This window comes from Equus caballus, chromosome 7 (genome assembly GCF_041296265.1).
Source record: "Equus caballus isolate H_3958 breed thoroughbred chromosome 7, TB-T2T, whole genome shotgun sequence".
In the NCBI taxonomy this organism is placed as follows: domain Eukaryota; kingdom Metazoa; phylum Chordata; class Mammalia; order Perissodactyla; family Equidae; genus Equus; species Equus caballus.
The window spans coordinates 50,417,886-50,442,607 of record NC_091690.1 but is presented as its reverse complement, the minus strand read 5'-3'; the positions used below and the strand labels follow the sequence as shown (position 1 = coordinate 50,442,607).

Below are 24,722 nucleotides of genomic sequence, written 5' to 3'. Positions count from 1 at the left end.
TCACCGACCCCGCATCACTTGCGCCATTTGAAACTCAGTCAGTACTTCCCCCTGCACACCTGGACTCCTGAGTTCACAAAGGTGGAAACAATAGAGGCAGCCCCAGGCCAGGAAAAAGTTCCGTTTAAATGCAAACGTGCCGGGTGAGTCTGGTTCCAGCCCGCAGCCTAGGCGGGTTTGGCTGAGCTCTGCAGCCTCCCCCCTGCTGTCACTCTGGCGTGAGGCGGCGGGGCGTTTGGGATCGTCCAATCAGGGGAGGCTCTGGGGCAGGAGGGTGGGGCCGTGCGCTGGACTTCCTGTGAAGGTGGCTTCCGGCTGCTGCCGCGCTGCGGGTGAGCTGTCTTCTGCCGTAAGTGTCTTGGTGTCTCTGCCAGAGCCTTTGTCGTACTGTGACCTGCACTGGCCGTGGGGGTCGTAGGAAGGACTCGGGGGACCCAGGAGCCCTGGAAATGGTGAGTGTGCGGCCCCGGGGTGAGGACACGGCAGGCGGGGCTGGTGGGAAGCGGCGGGGCTGGCCCGGCCTCCCGCGGTCCCGGCCTCCCGCGGTCCCTTCCGGGATCTGCGGCCCCGAGTCCGCGGTGTCGCCGCTGGGCTCTCAGGCCCCTCAGGCCTCAGCGTGGGGGCGGGGCCGGCAGCTGGGCCCCGGGCGTCCTGTGGTCCCTGCGCGCGGCGACTTGGGTCGCAGCGTCTCTGGGCCGCTGTGCGGCCGCAGCCCCGCGTGTCCCAGACGGTGCGGGGCCCGCGGGAGGGTCGGCAGGACAGTCGGGCCTCGGGCTCCGGGGTCCGTGCGCGGAGGGGCTGCGGTCTGTGGGTCCCCAGGGCCTCCTTTCTCCGCAGGGGGCACCTGTTTTCTCTAAATTTTCCATGTATTCGGGGAGCCGGGTCTCAAATCCACAGTCCTGTCCCCACAGGCTGCTCTTCCTGGGACAGACAGTAAATCCGTAAATTTTCAGATGCCTCCCCGCCCTCCCAAAGCCACTTCCCCTCTTTGATTCACAGGATCCTTATCAACACTTGGTCCTCCATGGCGCGTTTCAACCAGACCCAATATGTTAACCGTTTATCATTATCCCCCAGAGCCATGGATGGCTCTATTTTTTTTTGTAAGATTTTCTTTTTCCTTTTTCTACCCGAAGCTCCACCCCCCACATAGTTGTATATTTTAGTTGTGAGTCCTTGTAGTTGTGGCATGTGGGAAGCCGCCTCAGCATGGCCTGATAAGTGGTGCCATGTCTGCACCCAGGATTCGAACTGTCGAAACCCTGGGCCACTGAAGCGGAGCACGCGAATTTAACCACTGGGCCACCCGGGGGCCCAGGATGGTTCTATGTTAAAGATTAGATTTGTCTGTGTGATGCAGACTCCAGAAGCAGAGAAGTCGAAAGTAAGATTCCTTGGACTCTCAAGGTCTGGCAGTAGTGCTCCTTCATTCAGAGAACAGCGTGTGGAGAGGACCCATGGGCAGGAAGAGCTGCAATGGATTGAGGGCAGGGCTAAATTTATAAGGCATAGCTATGTGAGTTATTTCTTTACAAGACAAAGGAAAGATCGTGTGAAAAAGTTGTGGTGCTGGCCGGTGGCGCAGCAGTTAAGTTCTCACATTCTGCTTCTGGGGCGCAGGGTTTGCTTGTTTGGATCCAGGTGCAGACATGGCACCGCTTGGCAAGCCATGCTGTGGCAGCATCCCACATATAAAGTAGAGAATGATGGGCACAGATGTTAGCTCAGGGCCAGTGTTCCTCAGCAAAAAAGAGGAGGATTGGCAGCAGATGTTAGCTCAGGGCTAATCTTCCCAAACAAAAAAGTCATTAAAATGGCTGGTGCAGGTGGGTTTGGCTATTGGGTGGTCCTGTACCTTTAGATAAGAATCAGCTGGGATCAGGTCAGGATGTCCCGAGGATGATACAGATTGGTATGCAGGGCAGGACGCCTTGGGCTTCTTTCCCTGGGGCAGCCTGGATCCTCATCATGTAGATATTGTACATGAGAGGAAAGCAGAGAATAATCATCTGGAACCTCACTACAGGAAATCCTTGTGCCTCTCCCCAAGGATCCTCTCGGCCCAGACATCCCATGGGAAGTGCTTTGGGTGGAGGTTCCTGTTGAAAAAATGTCGTGGGTGATCGGTCCCATTGGCATCCGCCCACCCCCCATTTGTGAATGAGAAAAAATTATTCACTTATTTAAGTCTCGGTTTTTCAATAAGGGTAAATACATTTACTGAACACACCTTGGAAGACACTATAAAATAGTTCCAAACAGGCACCAAAGAGGTGAATTTCAGGAAAAATATAATATTCGTTTGTTACATTCCATTTGTTAAGAATACTTGTTTCACTCTGTCTTCACCTGAGCATGTGTAGTAAGATTCTGAGATCTGTTCTTTACTTTTGGATGTTTTCAAATGAAATTCCAGGGCTTAGACATGCTGACCACAAGCGTTCAAGTGTGATGTCTTGTGATGGAAATAATGTCACCACAGGACCAGGAACAGAGTTGTCATCCCAAAGCGTGCGTCTTTGGCATAAGTGCTATTTTGAGCTGGTGAGTATTAAAAAAACAGCAGACAGGCAAATCTCAGAAACCTAGAAGTTACTCTTTTGTAAGGGAAATTTACATTCTAAGAGAAACGTCCCTTTGTAAGGGTGCCTCCCTCTGTGTGCCAGGGAGGGCAGGATGACTCTAGATCTCTAGAAACTCTTACCAGTGGAGAAGGCAATGAGTTGAATCTGCATGACAACTTCACCCTTGTTTATGGTGCATTTCCTGCCAGCTGCCCATCCCTAACCCCATCTTAACAACAGGACCTTAAAGCTCTTTGTCACAGGAGGCAGCCAGCCAGGAGCCTGTGCGGAAGGGAGAGTTTTGATCTGCCAGTCAGACCTCACCCTGCCAGGTCTTTGCATCCCAGCCGGCCCTCCCTGCTCCCTTAAGCCTCAGCCCACGCTTTGGATGAGGGAGACGGAGTCGAGAGCCTGTCCTCCTGTATCCTTGCCAATGGATCAACCGTTCCTTTTTTCAAAGCCTGGTGTGCCGTGGTCTCAGCTTCTGTGCGCATCAGGTGGCGAGCCCTCACTCAGTTAACAGTAATAATCAACTGACATTATTTTGCTGAATGGAATAGATATGTGAGGTCTTCTAGTTGAAGTGGTAGAAATACCTTATACTTTTCTTCCCTATTTTCCATGGAAGGACTGGGTTTAAGTGATTTTGCTGGATTATTCCAACACTGGGCTTGTTTGATTTAAAATAACAATGATGTTCCAGAGCATCTCCAGTGGGGAGCAGAGGCCCTCAGTCCAAGACTCAAGCTAAGGCCCCCTTGACCCTGCAGAGGGAAGGCCTTGCAGGCCCTGTTGTCCTTCCTGGGGAGCCTCCCTCTGCAGGTGTCCTCCTGCTCATACCCCCATGGAAGGAGCCTTTCTCCTGAGAGGAGCTGCAGAGCCCTGGACAGCTGGGGGTGCACGTGCTCATGGGGTGGGGAGTGATGCCCTGTCTGAGGTTGTGGTTGTGGTTCTTAGGCCTGGACATTTTAGACATCGTTTGAGTTTTGCACCCACACTGTAGGTGCACTGAGAGTGTAATCTGCACAGTGAGGAAGTCTGTGAAGATCAGGTGTTCCATCCTGTGGACAAAGGGTTCATGAATTTGGAGTTCATGTGTGTCAGAAGCTTAAACTGAATCCAGCTGAGAGTATCCTCACGTGTGAGAGTGGGAGTCTGAGGGAGGCAGTGTTTCCATGCTCACAGGAGAGGGAGGGTGCGTGGGGCTCCCAGAGTTCATCCCTGTGGCTGCTCAGGTGTCCCCCCCCTTCCCCACGGACTGACCCTCTCCATGGGTTCTGTCTCAGTGGCGAGAGTCTACACCTCCAGTTTGGGAATATGGTCCCTTTCTGAGTGTGGCTTTCCTTGTGAACTGCAGGCCAGCAGGCTGCTTCTATGAGCTGATTCGAATATTCCTGTTTCTGTCCTTGGATTCCTTGATCAGTTGAAGATTGAGATCCTCTGATTCTAGTTTCCATTTGCACTTGGCTTTGGAAATGTAATGTCAGAGATACGATGTGAGCAAGGCAAGACAATTGTGGAAACAATTTTCTTCCATTTAGACAAGAGAACCTCAAGAGGTGAGATGGGTGTATTTCAGTTCTCAGGTGTGTCGACGAAAATAACCAATCTATAAATGAAAATTTGGGTGAGTTTATTCTGAGCTGAAATCTGAGGATTATAACCCAGGAGAGTCTTTCCACAAAGGAACAGAGCACTGCAAAGAAGTGGGGCTACACAGGGTGGTTATATACCCTCAAAGAGGGTGTTTCACATATGATTGAAATGTCCCTCCCACAGCAGTCACAAGATTGCCCTGTGGGCACAGCCATTACCTGCTGTGTTTGGAGGGGGTAGCAGGGAGCAAGTCTATTGTCTTGAGCTGGGCAGTCACAGGCGGGCACCACAATCAGTTCCTAGCCTAAGGAAAGATGCTTAATCCTTAAAGAAATGCCAACGTTGGGAGGGGAAGAGAAGTTGCACCTTTATCTCAAGGGCCTTTGTTCTTGCCATGGGAATATCTAAAGCAGATGTACAATGCATGCTCAACGGCCAAGGTCAGGCCCTTTTGGAAAGAGGAGGTCAGGCCGAATTAGGTTTACCCAAAATGGCTTCCTCGTATACTCCAATATCTCCTATTACTTGCCATTTTTATTTGTCAGGTGCATTTTCCATGTTCACATCAGTTTTGTGTGTCCATGTTCCTAGAGAACTTTGACATTTAAAAGGCTATACTATTCCTAAGGCAAATGAATTTTATTTATTTTCTTATTGTTTTTGTGTGTGTGTGTGTGTGTGTGAGTGGAAGATTGTAGCTGAGCTACCGTCTGTGCCCATCTTCCTCCATTTTATGTGGGATGCTGCCACAGCCTGGCTTGATGAGGGGTGCTGGGTCCACACCTGAGATCCAAACATGCGAACCCCAGAGCACCGAAGCAGAGCAAAGTGAACTTAACCGCTATGCCACCAGGCCAGCCCCTGAATTCTATTTTAATGGATGTGGGAAAAGGCACTTGAATTTCTCTTTTCATTGATATGAGGAATCAGGTCAGAGCTTGTGTAAATCTTTGGAATTCCTAGTTTATCTCTGGGCTTAATTGCAAACCCCTAAGGTAGTGTAATATGCTACTCCTTCCTAAAAATATTCCCAGGGTAGATATAACGGAGGCAGAAACAAGAATGCCCGTTGTCTTTTTTGTTAGAAAGAGATTGGTACATTTTTTATGGTGTACAGTTGTATGTCCATTATTGTTTAAAGGATTAAATCTTGAAATGGTTTCCTACATAGAAATGTTAAAACTAAAATTTATTTAAAAGTAATGATCATACGTAGGAAAATATGGCATATATAAATGTCTCTCCTTATTTGATTTTATTTTTGAGGGAAATTGGCCCTGAGCTAACATCCGTGCCCATCTTCCTCTATTTTATATGTGGGTCGCCTGCCACAGTATGGCTTGACAAGCAGTGCATAGGTCCATGATCAGGATCCAAACTGGCGAATCCCAGGCCACCAAAGCGGAGCATGTGGACTGCACTGCTATGCCACTGGGCCTGCCCCGGTCTCCCCTTATTTCAAGTGAAGAATACATGGGAATGTTTTTTCTGTTTCTTGAGGCAGATTAGCCCTGAGCTACCTACTGCCAATCCTCCTCTTTTCGCTGAGGAAGGCTGGCGCTGATCTAACATCCGTGCCCATCTGCTTCCACTTTATATGTGGGACGCCTACTACAGCATGCCGTGCCAGGCGGTGCCATGTCTGCACCCGGGTTCCGAAGCAGCAAATCCCGGGCCACTGTAGCGGAACGTGAGCACTTAAGCACTGGGCCACCGGGCTGCTCCCTGCATGGGAATGTTTAAAAAATTTGTAAGAGAGGACAGTAACTTAAGACAACTTCCTGCCCACATGTCTTGCCCCACTCCTGCTCTTCCTCCAGCCACTCTCAAATGACCAGTTTTGCTCACTGCTTCATCATCCCGTTGGTGTTTCTTTATATAAAAACAAGCTACTGTGAATGCCTATTTTTATCCCTCAGGTTTGTTCTTGTAATGAGTGGCCAGGGTTTGATGCTGATGATGTTTGATGACTGAACACTTAAGCCTCGCCCTCCCTTTTCCCCTGGGCCTTCTTCCCTGGACAGGCTGATGAGAAAGCCTGGAGGCTCCTGCACTGTGGGCTGCTGTTTGCTGGGCAGCTCCTCCTGGGCGCTGTGCTGCCCTGTGTTGCACTGTTGACCCCACCAAGCCCAGGTTTTAACTGCAGAGGACACTGACTTGGCAGTTTTGGAAATTCCTGTCCTCTGTGCGCAGGAGTCTGGGAACCCAGGCCTCCTTAACGTGATGTTCTGTCAGTGTCTTGGGTGGCATCTCTCTGTGTGTTGAGAGTGAAGGTGAGACTAAGGTTGGAGTCACCTTGACATTAGGGGGAGTCTCTGGTTATGAGGATGATTGTACCCTGTCACTGAGCTGAGCCCATCCGATGGTCACTCCTTGAAGAGCAATTATTTCAGAGAGAAAGAAGGGCCAGGAAAGTGCAGCCAGTAGGAAGCAAGATTCCAGAGGGCTCCCCAGGGCCCCTAAGTCACTCTGCTGCTTCTCCCAGCCCTGTACCTGTTGCAGCAAAGATCCCGACCCTCTGGGTTATAGTGGACCAACCACAGTCTGAGTTTGGCCCAGTGAAGAGATTAATTCAACCCAACTTAAGCCCAGGCACCTGAAACTCTATAAAGCAACTGGTTGTCTTGCCCCTTTGTTGTAAAAGAATTCTGGAAATCTCTTGACTCAGAGATCCCCAAAACAGAAGTCAGAGTCACACTTGTATGTATACTAATAGGTCTACAATAGCAGGACACTCGTCATCCACCTTGGGGTTCTGCCACTACTCACAGTGACCATGGCACTTCTCCGAGGATCCAGTGCTGTGCTCCCCAGCAAGGCATTTGATGGAAGTTTCCCCTCCCCTGTGGGTCTCAGGCTCCTAGAGCACAGACTGGCTTATTGAAATATGTTGAAGTTGTTGCACAACTAGAAGGACCTACGACTACAATGTACAACCATGTATTGGGGGCTTTTGGAAGAAGAAGAAGAAGAAAAGATTGGCCACAGATGTTAGCTCAGGGCCAATCTTGAAAAGAACATAAGTTGAAGTCCGTTGAATGAGAGGTGTCCTGTTTCAGTAAAAAAGGGCTGACTTGTAATGTTTGTCTTCATCCTTTTTTTAAAAGACTGCATTTTTTTAGAGCAGTTTTAGGTTTACAGAAAAATTGATTAGAATTTAGCATTTCCACATAACCCTTCTCTCTGCATCCGCACAGTTTGCACTTTTTCACATCGGGTATCACTGTGGTACATTTCTTAGAATTTCCAAGCCTATGTGGACGCATTAAAGTGCACGGTGCACATTAGCATTGACTCTGTGTGTTACACACTGTGTGAGTTTTTGCAAATGTGTAATGACGTGGGCACATCATTTCTGTATCATGGAGTGTAGTTTTGCTTCCCTGAAACTCCCCTGTTCTCTACCTCTTGACTCATCCTTCCCTCCAACCTCCAAATCCTTCACAAGTAAAGATCTTTCTAGTGCCTCATACTTTTGTCTTTTCCAGAATGTCATATACTTGGAATCATACACTACATAGCCTTGTCACATTGGCTTGTTTACTTAATAATCGTCTTTTAAGGTTCCTCCATGTGTTTCCATGGCTTGATACCTCATTTCTTTTTATCATTGGCCGATGTCTCATTGTTTGGATGCACCACTGATTGACTGTTTGATACTTGAAGGACATCTTGTTGAAAATTCTAACTCTTGCCAATTATGAATAAAGTGCTTCTAAACATCCTTATGTAGGTTTTGTGCGAACATAAGGTTTCAGCTCATTTGGAAAAATACCACGGAGCGTGATTGCTGTCTCTTACTCTGTGTAGTGACAGTGTGTCTTATTCTGAAAGGAGGTTCCGGTCTTGCAGTGTGGGTGTTCCAAATCCCATTTCCACCCGCGATGAACTAGGATTCCCTGTGGCTTTGCATCTTCATTGATATTTGCTGTTCTGAATATTTTGACTTTTACCCATTTCATAAGTGTTTAGTGCTGCCCACTGTTGTTTTCTTTGCAATTTCCTAATGACATTTGATGTGGAGCATGTTTCATATTGCTTATTTCCCATCTAGATCTCTCCTTCAGTGAGCTGTCTGCAGATCTTTTGCCCATTTTTAATTGCATGTTTTTCCTCTTACTATTACAGTTGAAGAATTCTTTGCATATTTCAGATACCAATCATTTATCCAATAAATGTTTTACAGAGATTTCCTCGTACTCTGAATTGTGTTGATCTTGTCTTTACACCATCTTTTTCAGAGGAGGAGTTTTTCATTTGACTTAAAATTGTAAAATTTTTTGTTTTTTCTTTTGTGGACCTTGCTTCTTGGTATTCTATGTGAAAATTCATCAACAAACAGAAGGTCATCCAGATTTTCTTCTGTGTTCTCTTGTAGGAGCTTATTCCTTTGGCGATTTACGTTTAGATCTGTGATGTGTTTTGACTTAATTTTCATGAAATGTGTGAGGCCTGTGTCTACATTTGTTTTGTGTGTATTTGCACGTGGATATCCATTAGTTCTCCTACTGTTTGTTTAAAATACTTGCTTTTTCATTTGAATCTCCTTTCCTTCTTTGTCAAAGATCAGTTGACTGTTCATCTGAGTCTAGAAGGAAAGCAAAGTTGCTGTACTCTCTTATTAGTCCCAGGAGTCGTTTCTGTCATTGTGAGTTCTTCCAGTTGTTGCATAGAGACAGTCATATCATATGGAACAAACACCAAAAATTCTGCTACAGGATTTGTGAAGGTGTTCTTTCTTAAGAAGTGGAAGTTCTCCTCTATTACTGGTTTATCATAAATAGATGTTGCATTTTCTCAAATCTTATTTTATGTTCATTTCCCCTCCTTTCTTTTCTGATGTTAGTAATTTCTGTCGTCCCTCTTCCCTTTATCTTGAGTGCATATTTCTCAATTTTGTTGGTCTTGTGAAACAAGCAGCTTTTTTGTTTTCATATTCTCCATTGATTTCCCACAATGACATTCGTTTCCTTTCTTATTTTATTATTTCTTTTATTGTGCTTGCTTTGGGTTTAACTTGCTCTTCTTTTTATTCTTTGCTAAGGTACATGCTTGCATTAGTGATTAGAGATCTTTGATTTTTCCAGTGTATTTGTTTGATGGCATGAATTTCCCCCTGGATACTGCTTTCGCTACATCCAAGAACCTTTGCTATGTTGTGTTTTCATGTTTTTAATTCAAAATAAATTTTCCTTTTTCTTGAGACTTCTACTTTCATACTATGTATTATTTAGAAGTCTATTTTTGAAGCACCACACATTCGGGGGTTTTCAACTATTGCTGGTACTGCCTTCTAGAGGAATGCCTAGGTGGTACGGGAGCCTATTTTGTATGATTTCTCTTCTTTCAAATTTGTTAAGGTGTGCTTTGTGTCCCAGGGTGTGGTTTGTTTTGGTGAATGTTCCATGTGAACCTGAGAAGAATGTATGTTCTGCTGTTCTGTGAAGTTTTCCGCAGATTACAATGAAACCCAGCTGTTTTGCAGTGCTGTTCATTGCACGTCTGTCCTTCCTCACTTCCTGCCTACTGAAATGTCTAATTCCTGATGAGGGGGTGTTGACTTCTACAGCTGTGGTACTGGATCTGTCTATCTCTCCTGCATTCGGTAAGTTCCTCCCTGAGGTGTGTTGCCCCTCTGTTGTTAGGCAGCTACACATGCAGCGTTGCTGTGCCTCCTCAGAGAATAGGACCCTTTATCAGTACTTACTGCCCCTCTATCTCGGCATTTTCCTCAGTTTGAAATCTGCATTGTCTGTGATGTCTATTCCTCTGGCAGCTTCCTTTGGATTCGTGTTGGCACGGTCTGTTCTTCTCCGTCCCTTCACCCTCCATCTCCCTCTGACTTTATACTTAGGGTGGGTTTCTTGTAGACACCATACAGTGGTATTTTTTGAACTCTATTACTGTGTCTTTCAGTTGTAATGAGACCATTGATGATTAAGGAGGTTAATGATTCAGTTGGATTAATATTTACCGAAATGTTAGTTTTTGCTTTTTTATCCTTGTTTGTTTTTGTCTTCTACCTTTTTGCCACCTTCTCTGGTTAAAATTGAGCATTTCCGGTAACTCTTTTTTTCCCCTCTTTTAGCATATCAGTTACACATTTTTTACAAAACACATTTTGGTGGTTGCCCTTGAGTTTTCAGCGTACATTTACCACTAACCCACCCCTCTGCCAAGTAACACTGTGCCACTTCACTGTGTGCAAGTACCTCTTAACACACTGTCCCCAATTTTCCTTTCCCTGTGTCTTGTGACATTGCTGTCATTTATGTTTCTTGTCCATTAGCTTCTCATTACCAAATTCATTCTTTGTGACAGTAGTTTAAGTAAAGTGTCATCTGTTGTATTAATTATAAGAAACATAAAAGATATGTCCCCTCATCTTTTCTTCTTCTAATCCCCTACCTTTATCATTTACATTGTTTCTGATAAACTTTCCAACAATTTCATTCTACGTATGTGTACTTGGGACAAGTTTCCTCAAATTTTGTCTCAGAAAGTCCTTATTTCTTCTTTGTAAGGAAGGATAATTTTGCTTGACCGAATTCTGGGAAAGTGAGTTTTATTTTCAACACTCTAATTCGTTCAGTCTCCTCTGCTCTTGTTGCGTCGTTTTTGAGAAGTGGTCCAGTTTAATTCAAATCTTTGTTTCTTTCTGTTTAAGGCATGTTTCTTCTCTGGCACTTTTCAACACATTCTCTGTCTGTGATGTTTCTCCAGTTTCAGTGTGGTACCCTTGGGAGTGCACTTTTGTACTTTATCATGTTTAGTGTTCTGTGAGCTTCCTAGATGGACAGTGTGCTGGCTATCATTAATTTTAGAGTAATTTGGTGATTATTACTTGATGTTTTCTTCTGTCTCTCTCTTTTCCTTCAGGTGTTCCCACTGTCTTTTAAGCCTTCATTTACAGAGGCTTGTCCTAGGCTTCGTGGAAATTGTGTTCTGTCTTTTTTGTTATGTTTGCCCTTGCATTAGACTCTGGTGAAATAGTTTTTTTTTTTTTTTTTTTTTTTAGTACAGTCCTTATTAAGAACAGAATATGTGGGGCATATTTCAAACTGCCATCTTTTTTTTTTGTCTTTCCCAAGTTTGGTGACTCTGTTTGTCCTGGGACCTCAAGGCTCTCCTGGATCTAAGAAGGGTTGTTCATTTCAAGTTTCTTCATTTTCTCCTTGTGAGATCAAGAATGACAGCTTCTAAGCTCTTAGGCGCAGGATCAGAAGTCTGCAGGGCATCATCCAGAGTGGCTATTCAGGAAACACTTCCTCTTGCCGTTGGACAAAGGAAATTTTATGTTCTTTGTGGGGAGACCACTGTTAAATCCTTCATGTATTTTATAATCATGGGCAAATTTGACATCAAACCATTGTGGACTTCAAGGAGCTCCCGTGTAATCTGCAGCTCTTTTGTTTTATTCCTAAAGATTGGCAGCTGAGCTAACAATGGTTGCCAATCCACCTGTGGGTTTTTTTTCTGCTTTTTCTCCCCAGATACCCTAGTACATAGTCGTATATTGTAATTGTGAGTGCTTCTGGTTGTGCTATGTGGGATGTCGCCTCAGCAAGGCCTAACGAGCAGTGCCATGTCTGCACCCAGGATCCTAACCAGCGAAACCCTGGGTTTCCAAAGTGGAGTGCAGGAACTTAACCACTCAGCCATGGGACGGGCCCCAATCTGCATGTCTTAACCTACTCCTCAAGGGAAGCAAAGCTCTGGTACATGGTTAGCATTTGACCAGAAAGAGCTCTTGTGGCACTTTATTATCTCACAATGTGTGCTAAAATTGGTGAGAAGTAGCTTTGAGGCCCATAAGTATAGTGATCTTATGGTCTAAGTTTTCATGCCTTCTTCTTTGTGCCTGAGCTCTCAGGTTATAATAATTCCAGCCCTATCAAATCTTCCAGAGTGAGAAAGGTTGAACTGAGTCTATGATGCATATTACACAATTGAAAAGCAGTGTTTTACCACGAGAATATTTACATTCAGGCAGCTGCATCTGCTTACCTGTAATGGCCTGGAGTAGTTTAGGACAATATGGGCAGCTGGGCTTGGTCAAAGTGTGATTTCACAGGTCTCCTGGACTCTCAGTTTGCTGATTGGATCAGATCAAAAAGCTTCCAGTTCTTCACTATGTTTTGTTTTCTTTTTTTTTTTAGATGCAGATTAGTCCTGAGCTAACTACTGCCAGTCCTCCTCTTTTTGCTGAGGAAGCCTGGCCCTGAGCTAACATCCCTGCCTATCTTCCTCTACTTTATATGTGGGATGCCTACCACAGCTGTGCGTGTCAAGTGGTGCCATGTCTGCAGCTGGGATCCGAACTGGTGCACCCCGGGCCGCCGAGAAGCAGAACGTATGAACTTAACTGCTGCACCACTGGGCCGGCCCTGTTCCCTATATTTTTATTCACTGAAACATCCCATAGATTTCACCCTCTGCCTCATGGAGTGCTGTAACCTGTGGGTAATATGGAAGAAGATGAAAGAACTTTTCTTACAAAGAATCATTGGTCCACAAATGATATTTGTTTCATTTGTATAGCATTTGAGTCATTTCCCAACATGTTCTGGAACTTTTTCTTAGAGAGAAATCAGATGGAATGTGATCACAGTGAAAATGTGTATTTCCATGTGTTCACAATATTGTTAAATTGATGAGCATTGTGTACAGAAAAGAGGGAGCTTGTGATGATCACACATAGAATAAATGCTTGGAGATAATAGAATCCCATCTAACCTTCCTAGAATTGCAGTGTAGATCCCCAGTGCTGTCAGGCTCATGTATGCTACTCTACACACATTTGTGGTGTTTTAGGACTCAGTGACCATTGAGGACGTGGCTGTGAACTTCACCCCAGAGGAGTGGGCTTTACTGGATCCTTCACAGAAGAAACTCTACAGAGATGTGATGTGGGAAACCTTCAGGCACCTGGCCTCAGTAGGTAAGAATGAGGACCTTCCTTCACGTCATCAATGAAAGAACAAGTGATTCTTGCCCATCATCAGTGTTCTAAGATGTAGATGTGGAAAGGGGAGGTTGTTAGTAAATAAAGTAGAAATGGCCATAGATTAGCATAGACTTAGAATCTAGAAATTTTTGTCTAATTTCTAATATTTGGAACAAACTCTGTGGGTCTGCATTTCAGGAATAACATGGGAAGATTGTGATCTTGAAGATCAGTACAAAGACCAGGGGAGAAAAGTAAGGTGAGTCACACAATAGAAAGCTCTGTCTCATGTGAGAATCCTTGTATGTTAAGAAATTGTTTTAAAATAGAACCGTTGCTTCAAATTTAGCTATTCTTATAAAATTTTCACAAAATGTACTTTCTGAAATGTGATGTAGAGGTTCAATTTTTGCAAAATATTTCACTTATAAATACTATTAGTGAACCTTATCTCTGAATATCACTGTTTGGAAAATAACAAGGGTGAAGTCCTCTTTCAGAAACTTCAGTATATTTAATTTCAGAGAATTCACAGAAGGGAGAAAACATAAACATTTGCTATCAATCATAATAAGCATAAGCATAAAATCATTAATAGAGAAATCATTAACAATATGCTTCTCATTTTTACAGAAAGCATAGGGTAGGGAGACTCTGTGAAAGTGAAGAGGGTAGTCAGTGTGGAGAAAACGTCAGCCTTCTTCCAAATCTCAGTCTGAACAAGAAAACTACAGGAGCTAAACCATGGGGATGCAGTGCATGTGGAAGTGTCTTCACGCATCAGTCATCCCTTACAACACACATCAGATGTCACACTGAACATAAAACATATGAGTATCAAAAATTTGGAGAGAAGCCATATAAATGTAAGAAATGTGGCAAAGCCTCCACTTATCTCACTTTACTTCAACCACATGAAAGAACTCATACTGGAGAGAAACCCTATGAATGTAAAAAGTGCAGTAGAGCATTTACTTCTTCCAGTCATCTTCCACTTCATGAAAGAATTCATACTGGAGACAAACCCTATGAATGTAAGAAGTGCAGTAAAGCATTCACTTCTTCTGGTCATCTTCGACTTCATGAAAGAATTCATACTGGAGACAAACCCTATGAATGTAAAACATGCAGTAAAGCATTCACTTATTCCCGTTATCTTCAAAGACATGAAAGAATTCATACTGGAGAGAAACCGTATGAATGTAAGAAATGCAGTAAAGCATTCACTTCTTCTGGTTCTCTTCACACGCATAAAAGAATTCATACTGGAGAGAAACCCTATGAATGTAAAACATGCAGTAAAGCATTCATTTATTCCCGTTATCTTCAAAGACATGAAAGAATTCATACTGGAGAGAAACCCTATGAATGTAAAACATGCAGTAAGGCATTCACTTCTTCCGGTTCTCTTCACATGCATAACAGAATTCATACTGGAGAGAAACCGTATGAATGTAAGAAGTGCAGTAAAGCATTCACTTCTTCCCGTTATCTTCGACTTCATGAAAGAACTCATACTGGAGAGAAACCCTATGAATGTAAAAAATGCAGTAAAGCATTCACTTCTTCCAGTTCTCTTCAAAGACATAAAAGAATTCATAGTGGAGAGAAACCCTATGAATGTAAGACGTGCAGTAAAGCATTCGCTTCTTCCAGTTCTCTTCAAGTTCATGAAAGAACTCATACTGGAGAGAAACCCTATGAATGTAAGACGTGCAGTAAAGCATTCGCTTGTTCCGGTGCTCTTCAAGTTCATGAAAGAACTCATACTGGAGAGAAACCCTATGAATGTAAAACATGCAGTAAAGCATTTACTTCTTCCAGTTGTCTTCGACTTCATGAAAGAATTCATACTGGAGACAAACCCTATGAATGTAAGACGTGCAGTAAAGCATTCACTTCTTCCAGTCATCTTCGACTTCATGAAAGAACTCATAGTGGAGAGAAACCCTATGAATGTAAAACATGCAGTAAAGCATTCACTTGTTCCCGTTATCTTCAAAGACATGAAAGAATTCATACTGGAGAGAAACCGTATGAATGTAAAACATGCAGTAAAGCATTCACTTCTCCCAGTCAGCTTCACATGCATAAAAGAATTCATACTGGAGAGAAACCCTATGAATGTAAAAAATGCAGTAAAGCATTCACTTCTTCCAGTTATCTTCACAGACATGAAAGAAGTCATACTGGAGAGAAACCCTATGAATGTAAAAAATGCAGTAAAGCATTCACTTCTTCCAGTCATCTTCGATTTCATGAAAGAACTCATACTGGAGAGAAACCCTATGAATGTAAAACATGCAGTAAAGCATTCACTTCTTCCAGTTCTCTTCAAGTTCATGAAAGAATTCATACTGGAGAGAAACCCTACCAATGTAAAAGATGCATTAAAGCATTCGCTTGTTCCAGTTATCTTCGCATTCATGTAAGAACTCATACTGGAGAGAAACCCTTTGAATGTAAAAAATGCAGTAAAGCATTCGCTTGTTCCAGTTATCTTCGAGTCCATGAAAGAAGTCATACTGGAGAAAAACCCTTTGAATGTAAAATATGTGGTAAAGCCTTCATTTCTACCAGTTTTCTTTCAAAACATGAAAGAACGCACACAAGAGGGAAATCCTATGAATGTAAAATCTGCAGTAAAGCACTCTCTTCTTCCAGTTCTCTTCAAAGACATGGAAGAACTCACACTGGAGAGAAACCCTTTGAATGTAAAATATGTTGTAAAACCTTCAGTTGTACCAGTTCTCTTTCAGTACATGAAAGAACTCATACAGGAGAGAAGCCCTATGAATGTAAAAACTGCAGTAAAGCATTCACTTGTTCCAGTTCTCTCCGAAAACATGAAAGAACTCACACTGGAGAGAAGCCCTATGAATGTAAAGAATGCAGTAAAGCCTTCACTGCTTCCAAATATCTTCGAGTGCATTTAGGAAGTCACACTGGAGAGAAAGCCTATGAATGTGAGGAACGTGAGAAAGGCTTTAGTTCTCATGCAAACTTTTGAGGATATGCACAAATGCACACTAGAGGTAAAAGCAGGTAGATAGAAACAATTTGGGACTTTTCTCACCCCAGTTCTTTCTTGAAGGCAGAAAGGACTCATTGGATAAAAATGTCTTCAATGTTGAGAGCTTGAGAAAGAGTTCAGTTGGCCTACACCCTTCTATGTGAAACTCCCACCAAAAAGAAACGTAAACGTAAGTCATATGAGAAAGCTTCATGGAAATTAATTTGTACATGAGGTTCTAGAAAACGTTCAACAGTAAAGAGTCGCTATCGAAGTGGTAAATATGTTGTACTTGTCAAGCCTTTCTTAAAGTGCAACATTAGACTGTGGATTTCTATTAATTACTTCAGAAATGAGTATTGAGGTGAGATGATTCTGCTAGTCATCCTTCATAAATAGTACATAAGATTTATAGGTAGTGCTTTTCCCTTAAATCAGTTAATTTTTTATCTTTTGGTTTTTTTTGTAATGTTTTAATTGTTTTGTGTGAAGGGGGTATTGAAACGTGACAGTTTGTATTTGTTGTGATTTTCTTACTGGCCTTGTATTTACGGTTCCTGCCTGTGCCTCATCCATTGTACATATTGTACATGTTTCAGAGAAAGCTCCTTTCTGGGGGTGGTGGGTGGAGGAGCCTGTTTTTATTTTCTGTACTGTTAAACAGTTGAGAAAAAATTTATGCATGGCACGTTTATCCAAGAGTATACTTCCTGTGAATTCTTAGTTTCCTATTTGTGCCTTTGCTGTTTGTCCTTCCTTCTGACTGTCATTTGGTGAATAGACTTTGAATTAAGTAGAGGCCTGTGGCAGGGCAACAAAATCTAGAGCTGGACACATCACCCCTGTACTTCATTATGTCAGTGAGGGTTATCTGAAGAGCTAGATATTTAAGATTGCGTCCCCTTGATGGTTGCTTGTTGAAATTCCACAATGGCCTCACTTGCATGAGATTTGGAAAGCAGAAGCACACAAGGCCTTAGGCCGATTTTCGAGCCATCACCAAGGGAGGGAGACAGTTACATAGGAAATTCAAGGACACCATCTTCCATCCCTTTTTCTGGATTCTTTGCCCTTCTTGTCAAGAGTATCTTGGAAACCACCAAGAATTAGTTGATTTCTGTTTTGTTAAAGATGCATTTTCCACCAGTTTCACATCAAAGATCCATTCAAGGTAGGATCTTTCTGTAAGACCTCTTGTGTGCACCAGGAAGCCAATTCCGACCTTTGTGCTGGGAGCGTTCTCTGATTCCCCTTTTCTCTAGATGATAATTGAGTAAAGTCTAACGTGTATGGGAAACACCTTTGCTGCTCGTAGTGCTAGTGAGCACATTTTCCTGCTTCACCATGGCATCTACAAAGGGATGTAAAAAGAAGCACCTGCGAGTTTGTTTCTCTGCTGCCTTGTGCAGCAGCTGCCTTGACCCACTTCTTCCATGTGAGAACAATCACCTTTCTCATGTTGGGAAGACTGTGTGTGTTTCTTGTTACTTGCAGCTTGAACGTATTCCCCCAATGTGTTGTCAATGACCTTTGAGTGTGTGTCAATAAAAGTGTGTCCATCTGTTTGGGAATGAACACTTCTGTAGTTGTTTCACTGATATATTTTATCAACTGTTCCAGTGCATCCTATGTTAATATTATTGTGGATTTCATTTTTACAGACTATGTTAATATCCATTTTTGATTATGGATTTTCAGATATAGTTTGCAAGGTTCTTCATGTAATCATTATACATTTTGAGTCACTTTTATCATGTGCTCTCCAATTCAGGGATTTCTTCATCAGGCAAACTGTATTTCTTATTCTTTTACACTTACAACTTTTGTCATGAAAATAATTTCTCATTCATTTTTAACCCCAAAATTAACCACCATGTTTTTCTTCAGTGCCCTCTTCCAGTGACGTGCAGGATTGCACCTGCCGTCAGAGAGGGGTGTAAGGAATTCTAGTGAGAATGACCACAGACCTAAGGGACCATGAGGTGTAACAGTAATGGTGCTCGAAGGACTTCATACAAGATTTTGGTCTCTGTTTGTTGATTTGACTGCTATTCCAGGAGGCAGGTTATGTTCTGTCTTCAATGATGTGAGGAGGTAAACTTAATTCTATCTCTTGTAAACTTTTTTTTTTGTGAACCGAATCATTGTTTTCTAGAAGGCAAAAAGAATGTAGTGAAGGCAAGTTAATTTTTAAGAAGTTCCAGTGAGTCATTTTAGTAAGAAGAAGGAAAAGAGTCATTTATGATTTGGACTTTTATCCTTTACCATTTTTACCTGTGTGGTCACAAAATACTGTTAGTTTTTTCTTGGAAACTGTACTTTTAATGAACAAGCTGTTGGACCCTTTTCTCTTCAGCAGGGTAAGACCTGGCCTTGCAGTGGATGCAGCCAGCTCCTGGTCCTCCGGAAGAGCTTTGCCTTTCCTACTCACAATCAAAACACCGATGTATTTCCTGTGGTGAATTAGACACTGTTTACTGTGAAGTACCTCATTTAAATACATAACTTCTCTTCTTAGCATCCTACATAATATTTTCAATATCTCCTTTAGACTCAGCTGAGGCCTTTGAATTTAGGTAAATTGTGAGACAGTGCAAACACAGCCAAGGAAATAGGACCACTGTGCCACTCTGAAGCCTTTCCTTCTCTGAGACTGTGCTCTTGCTGGTACCGTCAGCATCCCTCACAAGCCATGCAGTGTGGAGTCAGTGTACACACTGTAGCAGAGCTGAGACAGTGGGATCTGGATACAGAGCATGAAACAGACAAGTCCTGGCAGTCCTGGTGCTTCCATGTTTGTGGAGAAGCAGAACTGATGGACGCAGTGAAGCTTTGTTTTGTAGAATAGAAGAAAGGCCTTTGAAGAAAAGTAAAAAATAGCATTGAGCTAGTAGGCTGAGGTGTGTTTATATCTTTTCTATGAGGGTAGGAGTGAGCGAGGATGTCATTATTATTGTTATCTGGGATTTGAGACTTCCTATTGATCTAAGCCACAGGTATTTGTATTGTTTTTTGTTTTTAATGTCATTTGAGAGGATTTTTATATTACCATCAAATACTTAAAATGTTAGAGTCTTTGGCATTTTTGTTTTGCTGCTCTACAGACTGGAGTGTGCAACATACACCCCAGTAAACCATGGAGTTCCTCCCACTTAGAGAGACAGTTGCCTTCACCTGCCCTGTTCTAGCTCATCCTGAGTGAGTTCTATGAGTAGAGTGACATCTCTGTGAGTCTGCTGTGATCTCCCCATGGAAACAGCACAAAGACCTCTGGCTGGTTAGAGGCAACCATCCCAGGAATAATTGAGTGAGCTGGGGAGAGAGGGTATGATTTTTAGTAACATCCTAATTGAGTGTAAGAGGAGACATGGGAAATTTTCACCATCTTTTCATCACAGGAGTGACTGGGAGTCTTTAATTTCAATGATCCAGAAAGCACCGGAGCCCAGGCAGCTGATCACAGGGTTCATTTCCGTATGCTTAGACGTCCAGCACGTGGTGTGGAAAATTGGGGAAGAGCAATAACAGCTTCAAGGTTTAAAATAGCAAAGGGAACAGAATGTCTTCCCTTGTCTTTTAAGTGTGAACTTATGAATTGGGGGGTTTAATTCAAATGGACACCACAGGATTGTTCTTTTGAGGTGATGGGATTTTTTCACCTTTTGATGGCAGTATTCCTAACATTTCTGAAAACTCATGAGAGCACTTAAGTATTTTATATATGTGTTAAATGTGTAATTATTAGAAAGTGAATATTATAATTGCTTTCATATGCTAGTAGAATGTCAAGGTCTCCTGAACCTGCATTTTTATGTGGTCAAACCCTTCCACCACTGTAGGATCCTTAGGAAGATTGCAGGACTGAGATGAAGGACTCAGTCTTCAATGGGCCTTTCTTACAACCCCGGCTTGCTTGAGAAAACACCCCCTATGGTTGCACCTGCCCTCAGCTCAGACTCATAACTATGAGTGAAGTGAGAGGGCTCCCAGACTCTGTCTTTGAGTTTAAATCAGGTTCGAGGACAGATCTTCGGATATTCTGAGGTCAGAAACATAAACAAAGTATCCCAAGCAGAATCTGCCTGGGGACATCCTCGTCCATGTGCATTAGCATCAGTTGTTTTCGGTGCCACCCATAGACCATTGCCAGCTCTTCATTTCCCAGCTCAAGCCTACTCTGTGCCTGCTGACTTGGAAAAATCTTTAGAGATCCACACATGTCTCACTGTATATTTTCTCTGAGGCAACAGGAGGGGACTGAGCTGAGAGGGTGACAGAAGCAGTGGTAGAAACCATGTGATGGGCACATTCTGTCAGCCACAGTGACACTCTGACATCTGATAAATCTTAAATTTATCAGAGCTGCTTGCTTACTTAGTCACACGACACTTAGAAATTGACTTAGGTTGAACTGGGAAACAGAAGGCTCTGGAATATTTGAAATAACATTCCATTAGTGTCCCCCTCCCCACAGTCCTTCTCAAGGATGCCTTAGATGCCTCTCAGTGAGCATACAGGTGTCTCTAAAGTCCCATGGTGGACATAAATTACCTAAAGCATTCTTGTACCAGAACTATTCTCTTCATTCGGTGCTGCACACAATTAGAGAAGGTACTGCTGGCAGCTGACAAGTCTTTATGTAAATGGAGTCCCTTCCAGGGCCTCAGTGGATGATCCACCAAGCCAACTTCCCATTTTGCTTTGGGTCATGATTGCAGGACCCCCCAGGCTTTCTAATCAAAAGCCTCCTCATTGAAGAGATGGGTATTTACAGCACGGAGCCAACATTCCTCCTCTGGAATATCCCATGAGCAGTCGGAAGTGGTTCATTCTTCTCTGATGTAATGCATTCTGAAGAGATCATTTCCATTTTAGATAGATTGGCCACTTGGAGAGTCACTTAAGAGCACATGGGTGACCAGGGTGTTCGTAAACTTTATGGACAGTGTGCACCACCACACCCAACAGAGTGCACTGCAGAGATGCTGCCTTCTGTCGCCACATCACACAGGCCATCCTTGATCAAAGAATGGACTGAAGCCTCAGAGTGATCAAACAGCAGTCCTGTTAGCAATAGAGACTTTCTTGGCCCAGAATCCAACTGGTCTGTACATTTTTACAGGTCCTGGGCCGTTACCCATGATCTCGCTGTGCCGTCCCCTGAATGGCACCAACCCCTTACCCAGGTTGCCATTTCTGTTTTAAACAATTCTGGGAATATCTTGCCTCTAATACCCAATGACAACTCTGGCCACTCCTTACTCTGCCCATATTAAACCTCAATCTGGAGAGGCTGATTTTTATTGCTCAGGGTGATAAATTGACGTGAATTTCTGAGAGAACATTGACACCTCAGACATGATCGTATTCACCTTGGTCTTATGATACCACATAATGTGAAACCACTTACAGACCTCCGACTTAAGAGTCTAGGCAAAATTCATGTGGCTTCCCTCCTCTGCCTGGTTAACCAGCGATGGATCAGTGAACTGGATGTGAAAAAGCAAGTCACTGGTAATATCATTAATGGGCGCACCTTCCAGGATGAGGAAGGGGTCCCTACAGCTGATGGCAAGTAGACTTGGTAGGCCTATCCCCCTGTCCCCTGGGCTCCTTGCTGTGTGCAGACCATGGTAGAACTTGATATGAACAAATTACTCATGCTGTCGTACATTACCCTGCTGAAGCCAAAATGCAAGGACTCGCCAAGATACTCTAAATTTATTGATACTATCAGCTCAATTCTGAAAACAGAAAACACTGGGCTCTCGAATAAGTTGTTCAGTGGACATTTTACCTCTTTTACCACCGCAGGCTACACCCTTCCTCGGATGGTCTAATGGCCTCCTCAGGCCAATTTGCTTTCTTCTCAATGGGCCTTCCTGCTGTTGGAGGCATTGATTAGACTCAATCTCATTTGGGGCTCATTGCTTTGTTGTCATCGTCAGGCTCACTGGCAGCTGATAGAGCCCTTTCCCTACTGGACATTCCTGCCAGAACGGTCACTCCTACAGGTCTCTGGTTTATTGTAACAGTGCTCCCTGGCCACCACTGTCATATCCCACTTCCAAGTCTTCCCCACACATCGCCTGTGGTCTGTGTGCCCTGCATGTAAATACTTCATTTGGGGTACCTCCTTCAAAACCCCTGTGGCTCATCACATACAGATGTGCTGTTTCCCTACCATTTTCACTCACGTGCTCATTGTCATGGGAGTCACTGCTACTGACCTGGGCACACATGAAGTCATTCAACAAACATCCTTCCTGCCAAACAAGAAATGTCCCAAACACTCAAAATTCGTGTAGGAGACAGCTCGTGTTTGAGTTGTTTCCCTGAAGGAAAACCCCTTGGCAGCCGTGGTAGCTGCTGACGAGTTGCCTTTAAAGTATTTATTATCCATCCAGGGAGAACTCTCTTCGTCTAAGAGGGCTGCCTGTGGTATGTGGGTAGGAAGGTGCCACTAATAGCACAACAAATGAGACAACAGATTAAAATAATATCAGTTAAATATTTGAACAGAGTTCTGGAACCATACTTACACGTTCCTGGATCCCTCCACATATTTGGATGACTCTATTCAAATGTTTTCTTGAGGCTTTGTCACCTTAAATACAATATGTTTGCACTTTTCACATAGCTGTTTAATTAATATGCAAATCAAATTTATTTGAATAGTGGCATCATGCAGCCAAGCAACCTCGGGAGTGAACACTAATAGACACTGACTTGATTTTCCACATTTGACTCTCAATCAGCTGTAGACGCCTGCTCACCCTGTTGGGATCATAATGGTAAACAAGTTATGAACGTTGACACGTACCCCTTTGCTTTTTGTGTCTGCAGATGGGAGGCTCAGACCTTTAAAATGTGAAGCCTCTAAACCTGCACATATTAAATGGCCAGGCTGTGGTCCTTTGCACAAGCCACATGAACAAGCTTTCCCTTGGCCTGTTCTCTTTTTTTTTTTTTTTTTAAATATTTTATTTTTTCCCTTTTTCTCCCCAAAGCCCCCCGGCACATAGTTGTGTATTCTTCGTTGTGGGTTCCTCCAGTTGTGGCATGTGGGACGCTGCCTCAGCATGGTCTGACGAGCAGTGCCATGTCCGCGCCCAGGATTCGAACCGACGAAACACTGGGCCGCCTGCAGCGGAGCGCGCGAACCCAACCACTCGGCCACGGGGCCAGCCCCTGGCCTGTTCTCTTTAGAAGGTATTTTGGAGAATAAACTTTTGTATGAACTTATTGCATGTGGCAACATAATCCTGACGTCTGGTCTGACAGTAGAGTATTAATCCTGCCCGCAAAATGGCAATGATGAAACAGAAGGTAACTCATGGAAAATGTCTTAAATGAAACACGGTAACAGACAGATTTTCTAGACATCTACAGGAGCTCAGTGTAGCGAATTCTTAGAAGTAGTATAGGCAAATGAAGATAAGAAAGCATCTGTAGAAAAAGGACTATTTTATCTATGATTCGTTTTATACAAATCTCAAGGTAAACACAAAACAAAAATTTAGAGCAGAGGAACCAAGCATTGAAAAAGAGGAAACTTAGAAAAACACAATTGGAAACCGCAAAGTAAAATGTCAGACAGAAAACAAGGGAAAAGGAAAAATGGAGATATAGATCAATAAGAAAAACAAAAGACAGAATGGCACCAGTAAGTCCTCCTAGATCAATAATCAGCCTAAATGTAAATGGATTGACATCACCAGTCAAAAGGCCCAGAGTGGCCACGTGGAGTAAAAGACATGACCCAACTCTCTGCTGCCTCCAGGACACCAAGCTCAACTCTAAAGACAAACACGGGCTCAAAGCGAAGGGGCAGAAGAGGAGCCTCCAGGCAAATGGCAGCCAAAAGAAAGGGGGTGTGGCCATACTGACATCAGACAAATAGACTCCAACCCCAAAACAGTAACAACGGAGATGGACATTATATAGTGATAAAGGGGCTAACCCATCAGGAAGACATAGCAGTTAATAATATGTGTGCACCCAACACGGGAACACTCAAATATATACAGCACCCATCAGCAGACCTCAAGGGAGAAATTGACAGCAACGCGATAATAGTAGGGGATTTTAACCGCCCCACTTACATCAGTGGGTAGGTCACCCAGGCAGAAAGTCAACAAGCAAACATTGGCCTTAAATGAAACACGGTAACAGACTTCCTAGATATATACAGACCGTTCCATCCAAAGGCAGCAGAATACCATCCTCCTCAAGTGCACGCAGAACATTTGTGTTGGGACCCAAAGCAAGTCTCAGTAAATTTAAGAAGACTGAAATCACATCAAGAATCTGTTCTGACCACAATGGTACGAAACCAGAGGTCAACTACAGGAAGAAAGCTGGAGAAATCCCAAATCTGTGGCGAGAAAACAACAGGCTACTGAACAACTACTGAGTCAGTGTTGTCACAGATGAAATCTTGCCATTTGTGACATCATGCATGGATCTTGAGGGTGTTATGCTCAGTGAAATAAGTCCGAAGGAGAAAGGAAAATGCCGTATGTTTTCCTCCGTGGAATATAAAACAAAAACAAAGCCAAGCCCTGTCACCCCAGCTGCCACTCTGAGGGCTTTCCTCCTG

At 43.4% G+C, this 24,722-nt stretch overlaps 1 protein-coding gene across 3 annotated transcripts; it reads left to right on the top strand.

The window, feature by feature from the left end:
- The first annotated feature begins 276 nt into the window (after positions 1–276).
- LOC100630362 (zinc finger protein 709) lies at positions 277–17,695 on the top strand. Of its 3 annotated transcripts, XM_070274050.1 has the most exons (6): positions 277–452; positions 2,417–2,544; positions 12,320–12,513; positions 12,975–13,101; positions 13,306–13,366; positions 13,741–17,695. In XM_070274050.1, exons 3-6 carry the CDS (start codon positions 12,460–12,462, stop codon positions 16,115–16,117), a joined length of 2,619 nt encoding a protein of 872 aa, XP_070130151.1. In that variant the 5' UTR covers positions 277–452; positions 2,417–2,544; positions 12,320–12,459; the 3' UTR covers positions 16,118–17,695. The 3 variants fall into 3 exon arrangements, with proteins under 3 accessions (XP_070130151.1, XP_070130152.1, XP_023502232.2); XM_070274051.1 differs by lacking the exon at positions 2,417–2,544; XM_023646464.2 differs by lacking the exons at positions 2,417–2,544; positions 12,320–12,513 and having other exon boundaries at positions 301–452.
- The last annotated feature ends 7,027 nt before the right edge of the window (positions 17,696–24,722 follow it).

What these genes read in the sequence shown, in the direction of transcription:
- LOC100630362 (XM_070274051.1), top strand. Translation starts at nt 12,460, where the DNA reads ATGTCTGCAGCTGGGATCCGAACTGGTGCACCCCGGGCCGCCGAGAAG. An exon ending in CAGGCACCTGGCCTCAGTAG is followed by an intron (nt 13,102 to 13,305) that starts GTAAGAATGAGG and finishes TCTGCATTTCAG; the next exon opens with GAATAACATGGGAAGATTGT. An exon ending in GACCAGGGGAGAAAAGTAAG is followed by an intron (nt 13,367 to 13,740) that starts GTGAGTCACACA and finishes TCATTTTTACAG; the next exon opens with AAAGCATAGGGTAGGGAGAC.